We start from the raw sequence: 19,954 nt of genomic DNA on the forward strand, positions 1-19,954 counted from the left end.
GTTCTTAAAGCCAACTGTTTTCTGGAGGCACCATTCCTTTTAGGATGATGTACAATAATACTAGACTTGTAATTAGCTGAGCTTTGAATTTTGCTTCACATACTTTGTGATATAATAAGCAAGTAATCTCTCAGAGAAAAATAAGTGATATTTTTCTTATCTATCTCAAAGGGGTGTTTTAAGGATCTCTCCAAATCTTAAAGCATTATATAATGAATCGGAAGTGTCAATTTTTTTTTAATTAAAGCTTTTTATTTTCAAAATATATACATGGATAATTTTCAACATTCACCCTTATAAAGCCCTGTGTTCTAATTTTTTCCTCCCTTTCCCCCTCTCCCTTCCCTAGACAGCAAATGATACAATATATGTTAAATATGTGCAATTCTTCTATATATATTTCCACAAATATCATGCCGCACAAGAAAAATCAGATCAAAAAGGGAAAAAATGAGAAAGAAAACAAAATGCAAGCAAGCAACAACAAAAAGAGTGAAAATATTATGTTGTGATCTCCATTCAGTTCCACTGTCCTCTCTGTGGGTTCAGGTGCCTTTCTTCATCACAAGGCCAATGAAATGTCACTTTTCGATGTAGAAAACTTTCTTGATTCTACCCAACTGGATAAGATTCCTTCTGAAGCCAATCCCACCATTATAAAAAAAGCCTACCTGCTATAGCACTTCATTGCTTATAAAACAATTTTCTTCCCTAAAAAAAGACTTACGAGGAAAATAGTGCAAGTATTTTCATCCCATTTTATGGATAAGGCAATTGAAGCTCAGGAAGCTAAATGTCTTGTTCAGGGTCACAACACTACTGTCAGAACCAAGATTTAAACCCCAGTAGGATTCTTTCAGGAATTTAGATCTCTCTTATGACAGCTAGATTCTACAGAGAAAGGAAACTATATTTGCAATGAGTTCTGATCCTAGTTCTATCATTGACTAGAATGGTGACACTGGAAAAATTATTTCCTCTCTCCCAGTGTTTATTTCCTCATTTGTTAAGATCCATCCTGTCTTTTTCATGTCTTTTTCTGAGGATCCAATGAGATTAATGTATGAGACCAAGCTGTGTGTATCTTATCAATGGAAGCTACTATAATGACAGTTAACTGAGTACCTATTTTAACTTCTACTAGCTTCTAAAATTCTTCAAAGCAAGAGTTGTCTCTTATTTATCTCTGAATTCTCCATGATATAATAGTTTCCCCACAGAAACTACTATTTAATAAAAAAATATTTGTGGTATTGAAGGGTATTTTAATGAGTTTCTACATTTAAATCTCAACATTTTTCTTCTTTCTTACACACTCTATGTCCTAGCAAAACTGGCCTGTTTCTCATATATGCTATCTATTTTCCAGACCAATGCATGAGCACTGATTGTTCCTCATGTCTGGAATGCTCTGCCTTCTAACTTTAGCCTAACAAAAGCCCCTAGCTTTTGGCAAAGCCCCTTTCCAGTGCTACCTACAGCAGGAAGCCTCTCTGGATCTTTTTAGTTTCAGTGCCATCATTTATATTTGCACTTAGTTTTCCATGTACATATTGTTTCCCTCTAACAGTGTAAGGCTTCTAGAAGGCTGAAACCAGTTTGTTTTTTGTCTTTGTGTCCCCATACCTATCATAGTGGCAAGCACACAGGAAGCATTTAATAAATGCCAATCAAACTTTTTTGGATTTTTTTTTTGTAGGTTATACATGAACTTTTTTCCCCGGAGGCAACTGGGGTTAAGTGACTTGCCCAGGGTCACACAGCCAGGAAGTGTTAAGAGTCTGAGGTCACATTTGAAGTCAGATCCTCCTGTCTTCAGGGCTGGTGCTCCATCCATTGCACCACCTAGCTGTCCCCCATCTACTTATTATTATTTTTCATATTTCCATAGGAGCCAGGTTGGGAGAGAAAAACCATGACAAAGAGAAAAAAAGGCGAAAACTGTGTGCATTGATCCATATTCAGTCTCCATAGGTCTCTCTCTGGAGATGGATGGTGTTTTCCATCCAAAGTTTATTGGAATTGCATTGAATCACTAAACTGCTGAGAAGAGACAAGTCTATCATAGTTGATCATCTCATAATCTTGTTTCTGTGAACAATGTTTTCCTGGTTCTGCTCGCTTCTTTCAGCATCAGTTCATGTAAATCTTACCAGGCATTTCAAAAAACCAGTCTGTTCATAATTTTTAGTAGAACCCTATCCCATTGCTTTCATATACTATAATTTATTCAGCCACTCCCCAATGGATGGGCATCTGTTCATTTTCCAAGTTTTGCCACCACAAAAAGTCCTTCCCTAGTTTAGGAACCTTAACACATATACAATCCACACGAAAGGAATCAAGGTAGAACTAAAAGGAAAACATGCAAATATTGTACTGCATTGCCAACCACCTGTTTAAAAATAATTCTTAATCTGAACAGGAAAGCAAAAATTTATTACCCTGTCCCTATAAAAAAGTATTTTTAATTTAATGATTTTAAAGTAAGTTTGGGCACTTGCCACAAAGGACACGATCAACAAAATTTGCAGTCTGTGATTAGGAAAAACCTAGGTGATAGCAGTCCTCAGAGCTGCCCCAAGGAGCATTTTCGGTTGGGTCAAATAGCTTATATAGAATGGCATTGAGATGACCTCTGATGTGTCCCATATAACAGGAAGCAGGTCAGGCAGGTTGTGTCTCGTGGGGATGGTGGGGGGTGGGTGTTAGACTAGGTTGGGGGATGGGGGATGGAAGGAAGAGAAACAAAGGTTTGAAACGTGGGGCCCCGGAGATTGAAGGAAGAGCAACTGCAAATAAAAAAGAGAGGGAGCTAGGTATGGAGGGAGTAGAAATGCCAGGGTTTGGAGGGGAGGGAAGGCAAGGGGAACGGGGAGAAGGAAGAGGGGAGAATGAGAGTAAACTCGGAGAAGAGGTGGAAAAGGGGAGGAAATGGAAGGAATGGAGGAATCCCTAAAGTGAAGGAAGAGACAAAGAAGTCGGGGTGGTGCGAGGAAAGGGGGATCAAGGCACCAAGAAGGGGAGAAAGGAAGAAGGGTCAATGGCCTTTATAAAACGATTAAGATGAGCAAAGAGATGGAAGTAGACTTCGTGGCTGGAGGGCGAGGAGATGCACCAGTAGAAGGGAGGGGGACAGAGGAGGAGGGGAGCGAAGGTAGACAGCGCCGCAGAGAAACGAGTGGGGGGAAGGGCGTTGGAGGGGGAGGGGCGGTGGAGATAGGGCGGGGGGAGTGGGGGATGGTACCGCGTGCTGGCGCCCGGGGCCGCCAGGCGCGAGGGGGAGGGACGAAGAAAACGTAGGGTGGGGGTTGGCCTGGTGGGCGCCCGCCACAGCCGAGTCCCGGCGTGGGGCTAGGCTGGGAAAAGACCTGGGAATCCTGTTAGGCCGCACCTGGGGAAGGGACTGAGAGGAAATCAGGGAAGCGGAGACCGCGAGAGAGAGAGAGCAGGAGATGGGAGGAGGCGGAGGAAAAGGAAGACAAGAAGGAGGAGGAGGAGGAGGAGGAGGGAGCCTTTAAGGGAGCCCCGGGGCCAGTGGGAATCGAGGCGGGAGTTGGGGGTGGTGGTGAAAAGAGAGGGAGGGTCTGGTGGAGAAGGGTCTGGAAGGATCTGAGTCCGAGGAGGAGGAGGAAGGCTAAGAGGGCGCTCCTCTAGGCTGAGGAGAGGAGGGAGGAGCCTCCTTAGTTAACCCCCCCCCTCGCCCCGAGCGAGGGAAGGAGAAAGGGCCGGGAAAAGGGAGAAGGGAGGGGGAGGGGCACAGACTGGGAGAGAGGCCTTCCCTCCCCCGACCCTGCCGCCACCCCCCCCAGATCCGCCGTGGGGGGCGGGGAGGCCCTAGAGAGCTGCGGGGTCCTGCGGTTTGGGCAAACCTCAGGAGAGGGGCGAGGAGGAGGAAAGAGGGAGGCAGGCCTGGCGAAGTCGGCCTTTCGGGACAGGGGGTGGGCTTCTTATTTTTTTGACGAACCCAAGAGAGAGAGTAGGAAGGGGATTAAAAAAAAAAAAAGCCCACAGGAAGGAAGAGAACGAGAGAGAAAGCGATCAGATCTGATTTTCCCATTTTTTTTTCCGGAGGCCGGTGTGGCCGAAAACCCATCCCAAACTCAGAGCTGCGGCAATAATAATAATCGGAAGGAAGATTAGTCCCGGGCAGGTTTGCTTTGCGGGCAGGAGGCAGAGGGAGAAGGGGGAGGGGAGGCATAAGACGGGAGAGCCCCCGTTTCATGGAGGCTGAGGCAAGGAAACCTTTGGGAGCCTGGATCTGGAGAAGCAAATCCGCAGAACGGAGCCAAGAAATTACCTTCAAGAAAAAAAAGGCCGAACTTAGGCTGAGGAGGACCAGACGGGGTTAGGTTAGTGGGGACGGGAGAGGGGTATAGCCTCTGGAAGTTTTTAAAGGAGAGCCAAGATCAACCCAGAAAAAGGGAGAAAAAAGGAAATTAATCTTCAGGGATTCTGTGTATGCTGTTGTTATTTTGAAGGAAATTGCAGCTTTTAATTTTGGGCTTTCGGGCAGGGAGTCAAAGGAATTGCAGAACCATCGGTGTGTACGGTCTGTCAATTTTTAAAATTAAGGCCATTTTTTATTTTTATTTTTTAGGATTGAACTGGACTTAAGAAAAATTGTTGTGTGCATCCCATTGAATGATTTTATTTATTTATTTTTTATTGTGCAGATTGTTTGGAACATTTTTTCCCAAGCACTCTTTTGGATTTATGCTTCTATTTTTCAGCTGTAGCTCTTGTTTTCGTTTTAAATTTTGGAGACCAGAATTTTTTTTTTCTCTTTTGGGAACCTGCCCACAAAAGGAATAGTTGGGAAAACTGGATTAAAAGGATGCTTTTTATTTTTGTTCTGCAGCTAAGACAGATATTTTGAAGGCAGGCTTCTTTTTTATACTTTTATTTTTTTAGCTTGTGGCTCTAACCTTGAAGAGATTTGTGGTTGGGTTTTTGGTTAATAAGGTCATAGTTTTTCTCTCGATCTCTGTTTTTCCTTTCGGTTTTTTTAAGTGGGGGGAGGGGAACAGGGGGTTAAGAAAGGAGACCATGTTAAGTGGTAGAGGCATTATGGAGCTTCAGTTACCAGGGTCCTGAAAGCTTGGGAGAAAAAAAAAAGAAAGGATTCGGCCCCCAAGTTGGTATTCTCTACCCTTCCCTCCCCCTCCTTTTTTTTTTTTTAATTTGTTTGAATTGCAAGTGATTCGATTTCCATCGAGACTAAAGCCACAGGATTTGGATCACTGGAGACAGCCGAAGAACCATGAGTGTAAGGTTACCTCAGACGATAGACAGGTAGGTTTGCTGACAATTTGGTTTTAAAATGTAAAGTAAAAGATTGAACTGAAGGTGGAACAGGATACTGCTTTAAAAGCATTGCAGCAAAAGCAGGATGAGCTGTGGGCTTCAAAATGGTTGTGGAACAAACAGGCATTGGGGGATAGGAGTTCCTGTTGGCTGCTGGGAATGGGTATGTGTGTTTATGTGAAATGGGAGGGAAACCTAGTTTTTCTGTGTGTGTATATATGTGTGTGTGTGTGTGTGTGTGTGTGTGTGTGTGTATGTATGTAATATAATGGATGGCTTATTTTAATCAAAATTATAACCTGTGGGGTGGGAGCTATCTGATATCCTTAAGCCTTCTCTGGGTTTCTGCCAGATTGGAGTTTTTTCTCATACCTTGTGTGCTAATTGGAGGTGTGTGGATGGAGGAACTGTCCCAAGCTTCCCAAGATTGGCAAAGATTAGCATTTGGTGTTTTTGATTTGGGGGTGTGGATGGGTTTCAAACCAAACTGAATTTGAGTTGGGGAGGAGTCCTTGCAGTGCTGGGGAAAGCTATTCAGCTGGGCCAGGACTGGTCATTTATTGAGCATCATAGGACTTGCATGATATCAGTGTCTTGAAGGGGTGGGGGCAGTACTTTTGGGATGACAGAAAATGTCATAGTGGGAGGGGACAGATTAGCTTTTAAGGATGCATAATAATTTTGTCAGTGGTTGATAGCTCTCCCTCTGCAATGTTAGAGGGAGTATTAGGATATCTCTCCCTTCAAGTTCAGAGTTTGAATTCAGCTTTTAACTCTACCATTGCGTTTAATCTCCTGTGCTCTTTGTGGTTCTACAAAATGGGTTTTTCTTGGCCTCTTTTGTTTTGGAAACCAAAAATTTTAACGTGGATATTTTGAAGCGTGATAGTCACTGACCCTTTTATTTCCCAGCCACCTATCTCTACCACCTGAGATACATAGGAGAGACCCCAGAACTCCTTTGCTTATTGTTAATATTGTTTGAAGAGTACATTTCCTCCAGGAGAATGGGTTACCTGTAAAAGATTGGTGCAGCATTGGAGGGAGGGGTGTGCACTTTTATATTCTCATCCTTTCCTCTTTCTAAACCATTTCTCTCTGTCTTTCCAATCTGCCCCCTATTAAAAACACAAAATCCTTTAGAATGATATTCAATGAGTATAATATTGCATAATTTTAACTGAATGAATAAATCATTTGATCTTGAAAGAAATTTGTTATGGTGAAGTAATCATGCTCTAGAGCTTTCTTTAGAACCCTCATCTAATGGAAAATAATAGCATGGATAATTCAAGGTTTTGTTTTTTTTTTTTTTTTTTGGCCATGGGATACAGCCCTAGAAATGATTAAGAGAATTGATACAGTTGTGAAAAATAAAAGGTAGTTGTGACAAAAAGAATAGGTGCGACAAGAATGAAAAAGGTTTCCTTTCCTTAGAGGAATGAGTTTGTGGTGTAGACACCTATTCCCAGGTTCTCTTCTCTGTATCTAGCCCTGATCCTCTTTCAGATGGATGCAACTGTTTGTTACCAGTTTGGGCAGTGACTGGTATTATAGGAACATAGATTTATCGATGAAAGGTACCTTAGAGATCAAATAGTCTGACCCCCCTAATTTTCCAGGTAAGTAAACTGAAGTCCAGACAGAGGAGGTGACTTTCATCTCATAGAAAGTAGCAGAGCTTCCCTTCACTTAATCCCATTTCCTTTGTTTATAAATTCAATGTCTTTTCCAGTGCACTACACTGCAGATAATCCACAGGTGTGTAATTGATATGTGTGTGTGTATGTGCGCGCGTGTGTGCGTGTGTGTGCGCGCACGCGAGCACTCGAGTATAACTTTTATTTCCTTCCTTTTCATTCTTTAGGGTCTCTGGTTTGGCCTTTGCTAAAAAGTGTCATTAGAGATGAGAACTGAGGTGTGGCAAGGAAATAGGATATCTTTCCTCTCCTTTTCCCTTCCTCCTTCCCCTCTTAGAAGGCAGTTTTAGGACACTCCTGGATTAAGGCAAAAGTAGTGCAGTGGAAAGAATGCTGCATTTAGAGACTGGGAACCTTAGGATTTCACCTTTGCTACTGTGTGACTTTGGGGAAATCACACATTTTTCAAACCTCAGTTCCTTCTTCTGTAAAATAAAGATGTATTTCTGGTGATACAAGTGTCTTTTCTTGTTGTGGTGTGATTTGTATGTTGAAGTTAATGTTGGAAAATAAAGATAGAATCCCAGGTGTGAGTAGTCCTTTGCCACATACATCTCTGCGAAGGATTGAGTTTATATTCCATTTTGTGCTTTAGTTTCCAAGCTATTCCCTGAATCTTGAATCTCCTTAGAGCTGAAGTCATCCTTTCCCATCCCCTCATTTTATAGATGAGTTCACTGGTAGTGATAAAGCTGTTATTTGAACCCAGGCCTCTGGTATGAGATTCTTTCCACTGAATCATGCTGTCTCTCAGTCTGTGGGTTCTATTCATTCTTTTTAAGAGGCCATCATCACCTGGGAAGAAGTGGAACCTGATGGGGTATCAGCGTGGAACCTGATGGGGTATCAGCACTTTCTTCCCAATGTCTTCTGAGAAGAATCAATTTTGGGATTCAGTGCCTTCACCTGTATACTCAAACGCAGGGAGAATTGTTGAGTTTGTGGGGTTTCTGAATCCTGTGGATTTTGAATGATTTGTTATCTTAGATACGTTGATGAGATTGATTAGAGATTCTGTATGGGTCACTAATGCATCTTTGGTTCATCAGTCAAGACTTTGTGTACTGTGATTAAGTGCTCTGTATGAGATGCTATGGGACTATTTAAAAGAAGTAGAGAAAATGGGTAATTGCCCCCAATTGCAAGAGTTTGTAATCTAGTTGGAATTTAGAAAATGCAAGCAAGATGATTAAAGAACATTTGCAAAAAAAAAGCATTATTATTATTAATATTCAAGTGGTGATTGGATGATCACTTGTCTGTTTTGTTAGGTTGGACTAGAAGACTTGAAGTTCTAATCAACTTTGATTCTGTGATGTCAGCAAATGAAAATTATTATCCAGATTGAGTATACAAATGGGGAAAGGACAGAGATAAAGGACAACAAGTGTTTGGGAGGGAGGCCTTCCTGAGATGTTAAGTTTGAAGAAAGAAATAATTGACATGAATTGATAAAATGGAGAACAAGAGTGGCTTTAGGTAAAGGAATTTAGATTGTTTATTTTACAGTTCTGCTCTGTTGGGAATAACTAGTTGATAAACATTTAAAAAAGGTTTTTCTGATATTAATGTCATCATTTTCTTATGTCTTCTTTTCTCCAAACTTAAGAAAATTTCTGGTGGATTCAAGACACATGATGATTAGTTGATTTGTATTCTTCCTAATGCTGAGATAGACTGGTTAGGACAAAAAACTGAAGGGCAGGAGGTACAGGATAATTTGCAGAAGGCAGTGATAAAAGCTGAACTAGACTGAGTCTGATGTACCCAATCTTTTTTTTTTTAATTTTATTTTTATTAGAGCTTTTTATATACAAAACATATGCATGGGTAATTTTTCAACATTGACCCTTGGAAAAACTTCTGCTCCAACTTTTCCCTTTCTTCCCCCTACTCCCTCCCCTAGATGGCAGGTAGTCTCATACATGTTAAGTATATTAAAGTGTGATATATCCAATCTTAATGCTAGATCTTTTCAGAGCAAATATCATAGTTTAGTCTTAGTAAGAGTAGGGCAGGTTTTACTGAAATTAGCTTGAAATTTGAGTTGCTAGGAGAAATGACTTTATGAAATAATAGTCTAGAACACATGTTGCTGAAAGACAGATTGCTGTACTCCCAAATGTTAATCTCTTCCTGTTTATTGTGGCATGTTGTGGATAAAATGAGAGAAAACAGTTATGAAAGTGACTTGAAAGTACACTGTACTTTGAGAACAAAGCTATTGCTTTTATGATTGATGTTTTCAAGGTGCCCAAGTAGATTTGGTGGAGTGTATTTTGCCATCAAAACATATTTAGTTTGCCCACACATAGACCAAAACCTTTGGTCTCCTTGGCATCCAGGTCTACTATTTAAACTAAGCAGAATAAAGATTAAGTGCCCTGGAAGTTCTCACCATTAGGAACATAGAGAAAACAACATTTGATTGCTTTGGAAGACAATTACGATTAAATAGAATGAGCAATTTTGAATTGTCAGGTTTAGGAGATGCTAGAAGATGTGATTAAAAACTTCTCATTAAATATTTGAAGAAGTGGAGATAGTGGGCTTGTATTTGTGTTCTTAGGGCTGAGTCCAATGTCTGGCACATGTACTTAAAAGATGCTTGTTGACTTCTTCACTTGAACATAGGGAAAGATTCATTGTGACTTCTTGGCTGATTGTGTTTTTCCTAATTAAAATATATTTAGAATCTTGTATAGACTGATGCACAGTGAAGAACACTTTAGGAGAATAGTTTATACACTAACAAAAAACTGATCAGTGCAAGGACCAAATGTGATTCTAGAAGATTGATAATTAAGCATATTACCTCCCAAGATAGAAGTGATGGAATCAATTTGAGGAATGAGCCATATTTTTATTGACATGACCAGTTAGGGAATTTCTTTTGCCTAGACTATATCTATTTGCTATAAAGATTTTTGGTTTTCCCCCAGCCTCTGCAAGAAGAAAACGAGAGGGAAAAATTCAATTTCTGTTAATTGGAAAAATTAAAGTATATGTATAGAACTATTGGAACTACTCCTTATTAGTGATTTAGGATTGGATATGGCAGTGTACATAATGTAAGGTTCTGATTATTATGGATCTCCTGAAGTGGTCACATATATTTGAATTTCACTATTTGAAATTATAATGATATAAAATATGATAACTAGTTCTGCCCTCCCTCTCCAGAAATATGTAGCCCAAGTTCAAATAATGAGAATTTTAATTTCATTATTTGCAATAATTAGAACCTAATAATACATATAAACAATTATTCCATAGAAGGGAAAATTCACCACACACACACACACAAAACCTTCAGGCCTGAATATGTGATTTCAGAGGAGAGAGAAATCTCTATAGCCTTGAGTAGTCCTGAAGTCATTCCTATAGAAAGTGGGACTTAATTTGAACTTTGAAGATTGGGTTATATTTGGATAGGTAGGAAGGATCATAGATTTAGAGCTGACTGGAGGGACCTTAGGAAGCCATAGAGAGCAACTCCTGCCTTTTACAGAAGAGGAAACTGAGGCTGAGGCAGTTTTGCCCAAGTTTTGCTGTGTGATACAGGATTCAGGTGGGTTTCCAGGTCTCGCACTTAGACACCCACCAATCTCAGAATTAGAAGAGGATATATCAGAAGTAGGGATTCAGCCATGCTATCAAGAGATCAGAATGCCCCTGCAATTGAAAGCAGCACAAATATAAATCCATTCAGCCATTTTGACATTCAGGATGGTGGAGCGTATTCATATTCTAGATGGGGAGAAAAAGAGATTGAGACTTCCTTGGTATTTACTCTAGGAATGAGTGCAGAGAATGAATCAAGTCTATTCATTCATTGTTGGAGAAGGCAGCCCCCTTTGATGGGGATTGTTAACTATCATCACAACTTTTATAAAGTGTTTTCATTTGGTGCTTTGTTATCGGTCCATATGCTGTATAAGAGACATAGTCCCTCTAAGAGCTTACAGTTTAAGATGTGTTATATATCAAGCTGACAAATATATGTAGAGAGAGATCATATAAAGCTAAATATTTTTAATCTTTTTAAATTCTCTTTTTTTTATTCTGCTATATTTTCCATTTATTCAGTGTCTAGAAGAAAAATAAAGCATGAATGTAGGTCATAATTTCGTGAATTTGGACAAGGGTAAGTAAAGTTTTAGGAGGAAAAAAATGAGGGATAGTAACTAGCAGTTTCCTATCTGGAATTGAATCAAATCTTCCTATAAATAGCTTGATAATGTTGTAGGCAGCATAGTTTCCTCATCTGCGAAATGGGACTATTAACACATCTCACATGAGGATAAGATGAAATTTACTTATGTAAAATGCTTTGCAAACTCTAAACATTATATAATGGTAGCTGTTATTAGAATGCTTTTAACAAAGATGCAAATGCTACCCATATTTAATAATTTTTTTGTGAATAGGTTCTATAACCTTAATAGGAAATTCTTTTAGATGTAGCTGTTTGTAATAAGAATGTTTAAAAGTAGCCTAAAATGCCACATTATTGGTATCCTTGCTTCCAGTTTCTCTCCTCCCCAACCAAAGGGCCAAATGAATAATTTTCCTAAATAAAAAGCCTAACCATGGTATTCCCCTGCTCAATAACCTTCAATAGTTTCCTAATATCTCTAAAGATAAAGTATAAACTTATTGGCCTGGTATATAAAGCCCTGTATAATACGCCTTCTACCTATCTTTACAGATTAAACCACTCTCCTTCATGTTTGACATGCTTTCTTGAGTTGTTAATGAACCAGAGAAATCACCTAGCTATGTCTAGAGGGCTGGACCTGGAGTTGGGAAAACTCAAGTTCAAATGTGATTTCATAGATCAACTAGCTGAATGATCCTGGGCTAGTCACTTAATTTCTGACTTGGTTTTGTCAACTGTAAAATAAGAATCAAATGAGATCATATTTTGTAAAGTCCCTGGCATATAAGCTGCATTTAATAAATGCTCTTTCCTTTTCCTTAAATATCTAAGAATATCTAAGAATATCCGTATTTCAGCTTCTTTAAAGAATTTTCCTCTTTGCTGGATGATTATTTGGTATGTAGTGGGTTAGGTCCTGTGACCTGAGCACGATAAGAAACTTACTTCCAGGTAACAGATGTGCAGCACAGCTACTGTTTTAGAGAGTAGCTACCTGGGGACTCCGAGGTGTTAAGTGACTTACCTGTGCTCACAGCTGGTATATATCAGAAGCAGGACTTAACTAGATCTTCCTAGCTAGCTTTCTATCCACCAGGTAGTGGTGGTAATGGCAATACATTTTATATAGCACTTTGAAATCATGAAAAGTGCTTTATATATCTCAATTATCTTATTCTTTATAATAATCCCAAGACAGGTTGTATTGCTGTTATCTTTCCTATATCACAGGTGAAAATACTGAGCCTTAGAGAGGAGAGATTTAATAGTGTGGCCATGATTCAGGAGCTAGTGTTAAGAGATGGGATTTGGACCCAAGTCCAACATTACAGTTATACTGTGCTGCAGTTCTTTTCATAGGGTTAAGGCGGATCCATTTCAGGAAAAATTGGGAGAAAGAATTTTCTCCACAGTTCATCTGAAAATGAGATTGCAGAAGTCATGATTTCCAGCCTTTTGGTCCTTTTCCTCCTGATTTTGGAAATAGCTGCTTCAGAATGGTCTGTTGCAGACTACAGAGAATGGGAACCAATCTATCAGTGTTCTAAGTGATAACCATGGAACACCAGGACTGCAGTACTTGAGCCAATCCAAAACCATGTAGTATTTATCAAGCCTCTGCCATGTTGGGCAGCATGTCAGATGATATGACTAATAAAAATATTATATTTTTCATATAATAATAACAGTTATTTATATAGTACTTTAAGGTTTGCAAGGCACTTTATTAATATCTCCTTTTATCTTCTCATTAACCTTGGAGACACTTTCCCCCATTTTGCAGATGAGTAGACTGAGGCAGATAGCAGTTGACTCACACAGCTAATGAGTGTCTGAGGCAGAATTTGAACTCAAATCTTCCTGTTTCTAGGGCCAGTATTTGGCTACTTAGTTGCCAATATATGGTGTTTGCCTTTGCAATCTTGTTAGGGCGCAAGAGTAACACATAAAACAATACCATAGTACATAATAGAATATAGCTAAGTGCTCAATGAGATGATACTGATTAGAAGTAAGAATTACAAACAGAAGATTAATGAGAACTAGAGTGCACTTCTTCACCTTTTGCACTTTCTGAAAGACTTCATGGCCCAGTTCATTTGCTACTTACGTGAAACATTTTTTGATTCCTCTTTCCCAATGTGTGTCTTCCTCAGGTTTTCTTATAGCACATTATATAGATCTTTCTGTGTAGATTTTGCTTTGCATCCTATTTGTTTGTGTACCTTTGTATCTGTGATCACTTGGGTTTATTGAGGGTAAGGGCTGTCAATTTTTATTTTAATGACTACTGGGGTCCTTAGAACACAGTAACCACTTAATATATTTTTTGTTCCATTGAATCACATAATTAGGGTCTGCTTCAAGGATTAGGTAGAACTTGAACTGGTCCTTGAAGGATTGTTAGGTTGTGAACAAATGGAGGCCTTTCTGTCCAGTGAGCACAATGTAAGTAAACCAGGTGCTGTGGTGGGGATTACCATGGTTTATTTGGGAGACTAGTGAGAAGACCAACCTGATTAGAAGACAAGGGGCATATGGTAGGAAATAGATTTGGGTAGGCAAGTGGGCCATGTTAGGGAAAACCATAAAAGAAAACATTTAGATTTTTTTTTATTTCTGTTGATTTTATTATTATTTTTTTAAATTTTAATATCTTTTTATTGATAGAACACATGCCAGGGTAATTTTTTACAGCATTATCCCTTGCATTCATTTCTGTTCCGATTTTTCCCCTCCCTCCCTCCACCCCTTCCCCCAGATGGCAAGCAGTCCTTTACATGTTGAATAGGTTACAGTATATCCTGGATACAATATATTTGTGCAGAACCGGACAGTTTTCTTGTTGCACAGGGAGAATTGAATTCAGAAGGTATAAATAACCTGGGAAGAAAAACAAAAATGCAAGCAGTTTATATTCATTTCCCAGTGTTCTTTCTCTGGGTGTAGCTGCTTCTGTCCATCTTTGATCAATTAAGGCTCTCTTTATCGAAGAGATCCACTTCCATCAGAATATATCCTCAAACAGTATCGTTGTTGAGGTATATAATGAACACCAGGACTGCAGTACTTGAGCCAATCCAAAACCATGTAGTATTTATCAAGCCTCTGCCATGTTGGGCAGCATGTCAGATGATATGACTAATAAAAATATTATATTTTTCATATAATAATAACAGTTATTTATATAGTACTTTAAAGTTTGCAAGGCACTTTATTAATATCTCCTTTTATCTTCTCATTAACCTTGGAGACACTTTCCCCCATTTTGCAGATGAGTAGACTGAGGCAGATAGCAGTTAAGTGATTTACCAAGACTCACACAGCTAATGAGTGTCTGAGGCAGAATTTGAACTCAAATCTTCCTGTTTCTAGGGCCAGTATTTGGCTACTTAGTTGCCAATATATGGTGTTTGCCTTTGCAATCTTGTTAGGGCGCAAGAGTAACACATAAAACAATACCATAGTACATAATAGAATATAGCTAAGTGCTCAATGAGATGATACTGATTAGAAGTAAGAATTACAAACAGAAGATTAATGAGAACTAGAGTGCACTTCTTCACCTTTTGCACTTTCTGAAAGACTTCATGGCCCAGTTCATTTGCTACTTACGTGAAACATTTTTTGATTCCTCTTTCCCAATGTGTGTCTTCCTCAGGTTTTCTTATAGCACATTATATAGATCTTTCTGTGTAGATTTTGCTTTGCATCCTATTTGTTTGTGTACCTTTGTATCTGTGATCACTTGGGTTTATTGAGGGTAAGGGCTGTCAATTTTTATTTTAATGACTACTGGGGTCCTTAGAACACAGTAACCACTTAATATATTTTTTGTTCCATTGAATCACATAATTAGGGTCTGCTTCAAGGATTAGGTAGAACTTGAACTGGTCCTTGAAGGATTGTTAGGTTGTGAACAAATGGAGGCCTTTCTGTCCAGTGAGCACAATGTAAGTAAACCAGGTGCTGTGGTGGGGATTACCATGGTTTATTTGGGAGACTAGTGAGAAGACCAACCTGATTAGAAGACAAGGGGCATATGGTAGGAAATAGATTTGGGTAGGCAAGTGGGCCATGTTAGGGAAAACCATAAAAGAAAACATTTAGATTTTTTTTTATTTCTGTTGATTTTATTATTATTTTTTTAAATTTTAATATCTTTTTATTGATAGAACACATGCCAGGGTAATTTTTTACAGCATTATCCCTTGCATTCATTTCTGTTCCGATTTTTCCCCTCCCTCCCTCCACCCCTTCCCCCAGATGGCAAGCAGTCCTTTACATGTTGAATAGGTTACAGTATATCCTGGATACAATATATTTGTGCAGAACCGGACAGTTTTCTTGTTGCACAGGGAGAATTGAATTCAGAAGGTATAAATAACCTGGGAAGAAAAACAAAAATGCAAGCAGTTTATATTCATTTCCCAGTGTTCTTTCTCTGGGTGTAGCTGCTTCTGTCCATCTTTGATCAATTAAGGCTCTCTTTATCGAAGAGATCCACTTCCATCAGAATATATCCTCAAACAGTATCGTTGTTGAGGTATATAATGATCTCCTGGTTCTGCTCATTTCACTCAGCATCAGTTCAAAACATTTAGATTTGATGCAGGCAGGAAATAATGAGGCAGTGAAGGTTTTGAGCTAGATAGGGAACTGATGAAAGGGAAATGATATTTTTGAAGATTCGGATTAGAGTAATGTGACTGGAATCAAGGAAAGGAGAAGCAGTCTTCCAGTGGGAAGGAGAGCAGAAGAGAGATGAGAGGTTCTTAGAGGAAGAAGCAGTGGCTTGAGGGATAAAGGAGAGGAGTAGATCAAAGCTGATTCTGAGGTTTTTGATATTTTACTGGAAATGGAACTACCATTTAAAAATCATGTTACTCTCCTTAGCTTTTCCCCGTTGGTTGAATGTAGCACATGGTACTTTCTTCTGTTTGTTGAGTTGTCATTTCTACCAGGCCTCCTTAAATTACTACCAGCTATAAACTATTGTCTAGAGATGGGGGTGGTTCTAGATTTCTAAGAAGTGGAGCTTTGAAAGAGTTGGGGACTTTAGATGATTCTGAATCTGAAGCATACTCATGCTCCTTCCAAAAGGCAGATTGGACTTCATATTCCTTGGAAGGAACTGGAGGTGGAGCAGAGTAGGGGAGGGGCTGTCTGACCATTGTAGGCCTCCTGATTGATAGGATTAGTTCTCTGGAGAAATTTCTGATTCTTAATGTTGTCTGCCTAGTGGTAGAACAGGTGCATCTTAGGATACACGTTGTATTAGCATAGTAACTTAAAAAAAATAATATTGTATTTTTCCCAATTACATGTAAAGACAATTTTCAGAATGCATTTTTAATATGATTTAGCATTTCAGATTTTTCTTCCCCTTCTCCTTTCCCTTCCCCAAGACAGCAAGCGATCTGATACAGCTTATACATAACATAGAATTTAATCAGCTTAATCAGCTAATTAATCAGCTCAGACAACATTCTAATGCTGACATTTCTCTGCCAGAAATCCAACAGTGGCTCCTCAATACCTCCTATTCTACGCCAAACACCTTGGCTTGGGATTCATGACTTCTTTCTCTGAATTTTAATCCTCAACCCCAGCCCAGTAATACATTTCTATCTTTTTTTTTTTTTAATAATATTTTATTTTTCCGAATACATGTAAAAATAGTCTTCAGCATTAATCTTTGTAAGATTTTGTATTCCAATTTTTTTCTCCCTCCCTACTTTATCTTCCCTTTCCCCAGGACAGTAAGCAATCTGGTACTGGTTATACATGTACAATACTTTTCAAACACATTAAACACAATTGAAGAACATTTCTTTTTACAGAATGTCTTACTACCTGGAAATCCAGCCCATATTATTTGCATTGTATCTATCTTGGCCTCTTAGACTGACCCTACTTAGATAGAATCCTTCCTGGTAAAGGCAGTTGATGCAGTGGATACAATGCTAGGCCTTGTATCAGGAAGACTTTAGCCCCTTACTAATTGTGTAACTCTGAATAAGTCATTTATCCTTCTTAAACCTCAGTTTCCCTAACTGTAAAATGGGAATAATAACAGTGCCTACCTTCCAGAACTGTTATGAGGTTCAAATGAGATATTATTATAGTTTCTGGTACCTAGTAGGCAGTCTCTTTATGCTTATTCCCTTCCCCTTGCTGTTTCCCTCTTCCTCCTTTAGGAGGAAGAATTTTTTTTTTATTATAGCTTTTTATTTACAAATAATATGCATGGGTAATTTTACAGCATTGACAATTGCCAAACCTTTTGTTCCAATTTTCTCCCTCCTGCCTCCCCCCCCTCCCCCCAACCCTTCCCCTAGATGGCAGGTTGACCAATACATGTTAAATATGTTAAAATATAAATTAAATACAATATTAGTTCACATGTCCATACAGTTATTTTGCTGTACAAAAAGAATCAGACTTTGAAAAGTGTACAATTAGCCTATGAAGGAAATAAAAAATGCAGGTGGACAAAAATAGAGGGATTGGGAATTCTATGTAGTGGTTCATAGTCATCTCCCAGAGTTCTTTTGCTGGGTGTATCTGGTTCAATTCATTACTGTTGTATCGGAACTGATTTGATTTATCTCATTGCTGGATATGGCCACATCCTTTAGAATTGATCATCATATAGTATTGTTGTTGAAGTATATAATGATCTTCTGGTCCTGCTCATTTCACTCAGCATCAGTTCATGTAAGTAGGAGGAAGAATTTTGATGGAATATTAGAACTGGAAGGGAGCTTAGAAAACATCAAGTGCACCTGCTAATCGTAAAGATCAGGCAACTGAGACCCAAAGGGGAAAGTAATTTACTCAAGTTCACACAGTTTGTGCAAAGATGAGAACATACTATAGGGGTTCAGACTTTTTCTAAATCATTGTTCTTTAGCAATTTATTTCTCCATACTTGGTAATGGTATTATTCCACATCCCTTTAATACATATGGTAAATTATGGTATAGAAACATCATGAGTGCAGAACTTGAAACAACCTGAGAGGCCATCCTAGTCCAGTTTCTCTCATTTTACACATGAAGAAATTAAGGCTTACGGTATTAAGTGACTTGCTGAAAGATCACAAGTAGTAAGCTTATTACTTTTATTTTATTTTTTATTTGACACTTAATTTTATTTCCCTTCTACTTTCACCCCCAACCCTCAATTAAGGAGAAAAAAAAAAAAAAAAAGAAAAAAATCCTACATGTGACCATGTCCCAAATGTCTTCCTTCTCTGCAAGGAGGGTGAGTGGCTTATACTTCTTCATCCGTTTTCTAGAATCATGGTTAGTCACTGCATTGATCAGAATTCTCAAATTTCTCAAAGTTGTTTTTTACAGAATTGTTATATATAAATTGTTCTGCTGGTTCTTACTTTATCATCAAAGTTTTTCCAAGTTTTTCTGAACCTATCCCTTGATTACAGTAGTGATATTCCATAATTTGTTTAGTCATTCCCTAATTGATGGGCAGCCTCTTCAATTCCAGTCTTTTGCCTCTGAAAAGAGAGCTGCTATAAATATTTTTGTACATATAGATTCTTTTTCGTTGATCCCTTTGGGTATCATTAGGTCAAAAGTATGAACCAGGTTAGTGACTTTTTGGACCTTGTTCTAAATTGCTTTCCAGAATGGTTGAAATAATTCTCACTCCCATCTATAGTGCATTAGCATGGCTGTTTTCCTGCTACCCTTCTGGCTGTTGTCATTTTTCTTTGTTTTTTTTTTTTCATCTGTGCCAATTTGGTAGGTGAGAGACAAAAACCTGGAGTTGCTTTAATTTTCAGTAGTCTAAAAAAATAGCCCAGACTTCTTCTTTTGAAAACTAACTGTTCATAATCTCTGTTGATTTATCAATTGATGAATCTGTTGATTTGTTTTTTTCTCATAAATTAAATCAATTTCTTGTATAACCTGAAAATGAGACCTTTATCAGAGAAAGTTGCTACAAAAGAGTTTTTTCCTCCCTGTTAACTTTTTCCTTTTTAATTTAGCCACTTTTCCTGATTTTCAGAGGACTGGAACTTTGTCTCTCTTTTAAATATTATTTCCCCATGGTTAGTATAAGGCCTGCTATATATATGTTTTGTTGTTGTTAATTACCATCTTGTGTTTCTCATCTTACTTGATAGAGTTCAGCTAGAAACATTCCTGAAGCAAGTCATTAGTTTTCTATTTATATGTAATGTTTTGTGAATTATTGTGCTAGTAGACCAAATAGCTTTTTTTTTTTTTTTTTTTGTTAACTGGATAGAAGTAATGAGATGTAAGATTATTATACTAGATATATTTATCTTTTTAAATTTTTTATTATAGCTTTTTATTTACAAGACATATGCATGGGTAATTTTTCAGCATTGACCCTTGCAAAACTTTCTGTTCCAACTTTTTTCCTCCTTTCCCTCATTCCCTCCCCTAGATGGCAGGTAGTCCAATACATATTAAATATGTTAAAGTAAGATACATTTATCTTTAAAATAGCTCCAGTTATAGTATGACAGGGATGATATATGCCTTATCCTGGTGCCACATGATTTGGGGAATATGATAAGGGTGTGTGTATGTGTGTGTGTCCATTTAAAAAAATCGTATTGTTTTATTTGTTTTTGTAATTTTAGTCTCATTTTTAAAAATAGAGTTCAGATAGAAATGATTTGAGGACAAATCACTATCTTGCTGTTATTTTTGTGAATTTAATGTTCTGCAGACTAAATGTGCAAATAGGTAAAATGATGACTTTTTGTAATTGATGAAGAGTATTA

General features: G+C 38.3%; 1 protein-coding gene across 7 annotated transcripts in view; it reads left to right on the forward strand.

The window, feature by feature from the left end:
* Positions 1–3,274: 3,274 nt before the first annotated feature.
* ARHGEF11 (Rho guanine nucleotide exchange factor 11) overlaps positions 3,275–19,954 on the forward strand; it is a 151,035-nt gene continuing 134,355 nt past the window's right edge. For 5 of the 7 annotated variants that reach the window (XM_051993719.1, XM_051993720.1, XM_051993721.1 and 2 more), the window contains exon 1: positions 3,276–5,295. In XM_051993719.1, the coding sequence (XP_051849679.1) occupies positions 5,264–5,295 (32 nt within the window). In that variant the 5' untranslated portion in view covers positions 3,276–5,263. Of the gene's footprint in view, positions 5,296–19,954 lie in introns of all 7 variants that reach the window. The other 2 variants (XM_051993724.1, XM_051993725.1) reach the window with 1 other exon arrangement.

The sequence above is a fragment of the Antechinus flavipes genome, chromosome 4, assembly GCF_016432865.1.
Source record: "Antechinus flavipes isolate AdamAnt ecotype Samford, QLD, Australia chromosome 4, AdamAnt_v2, whole genome shotgun sequence".
Classification (NCBI taxonomy): Eukaryota; Metazoa; Chordata; class Mammalia; order Dasyuromorphia; family Dasyuridae; genus Antechinus; species Antechinus flavipes.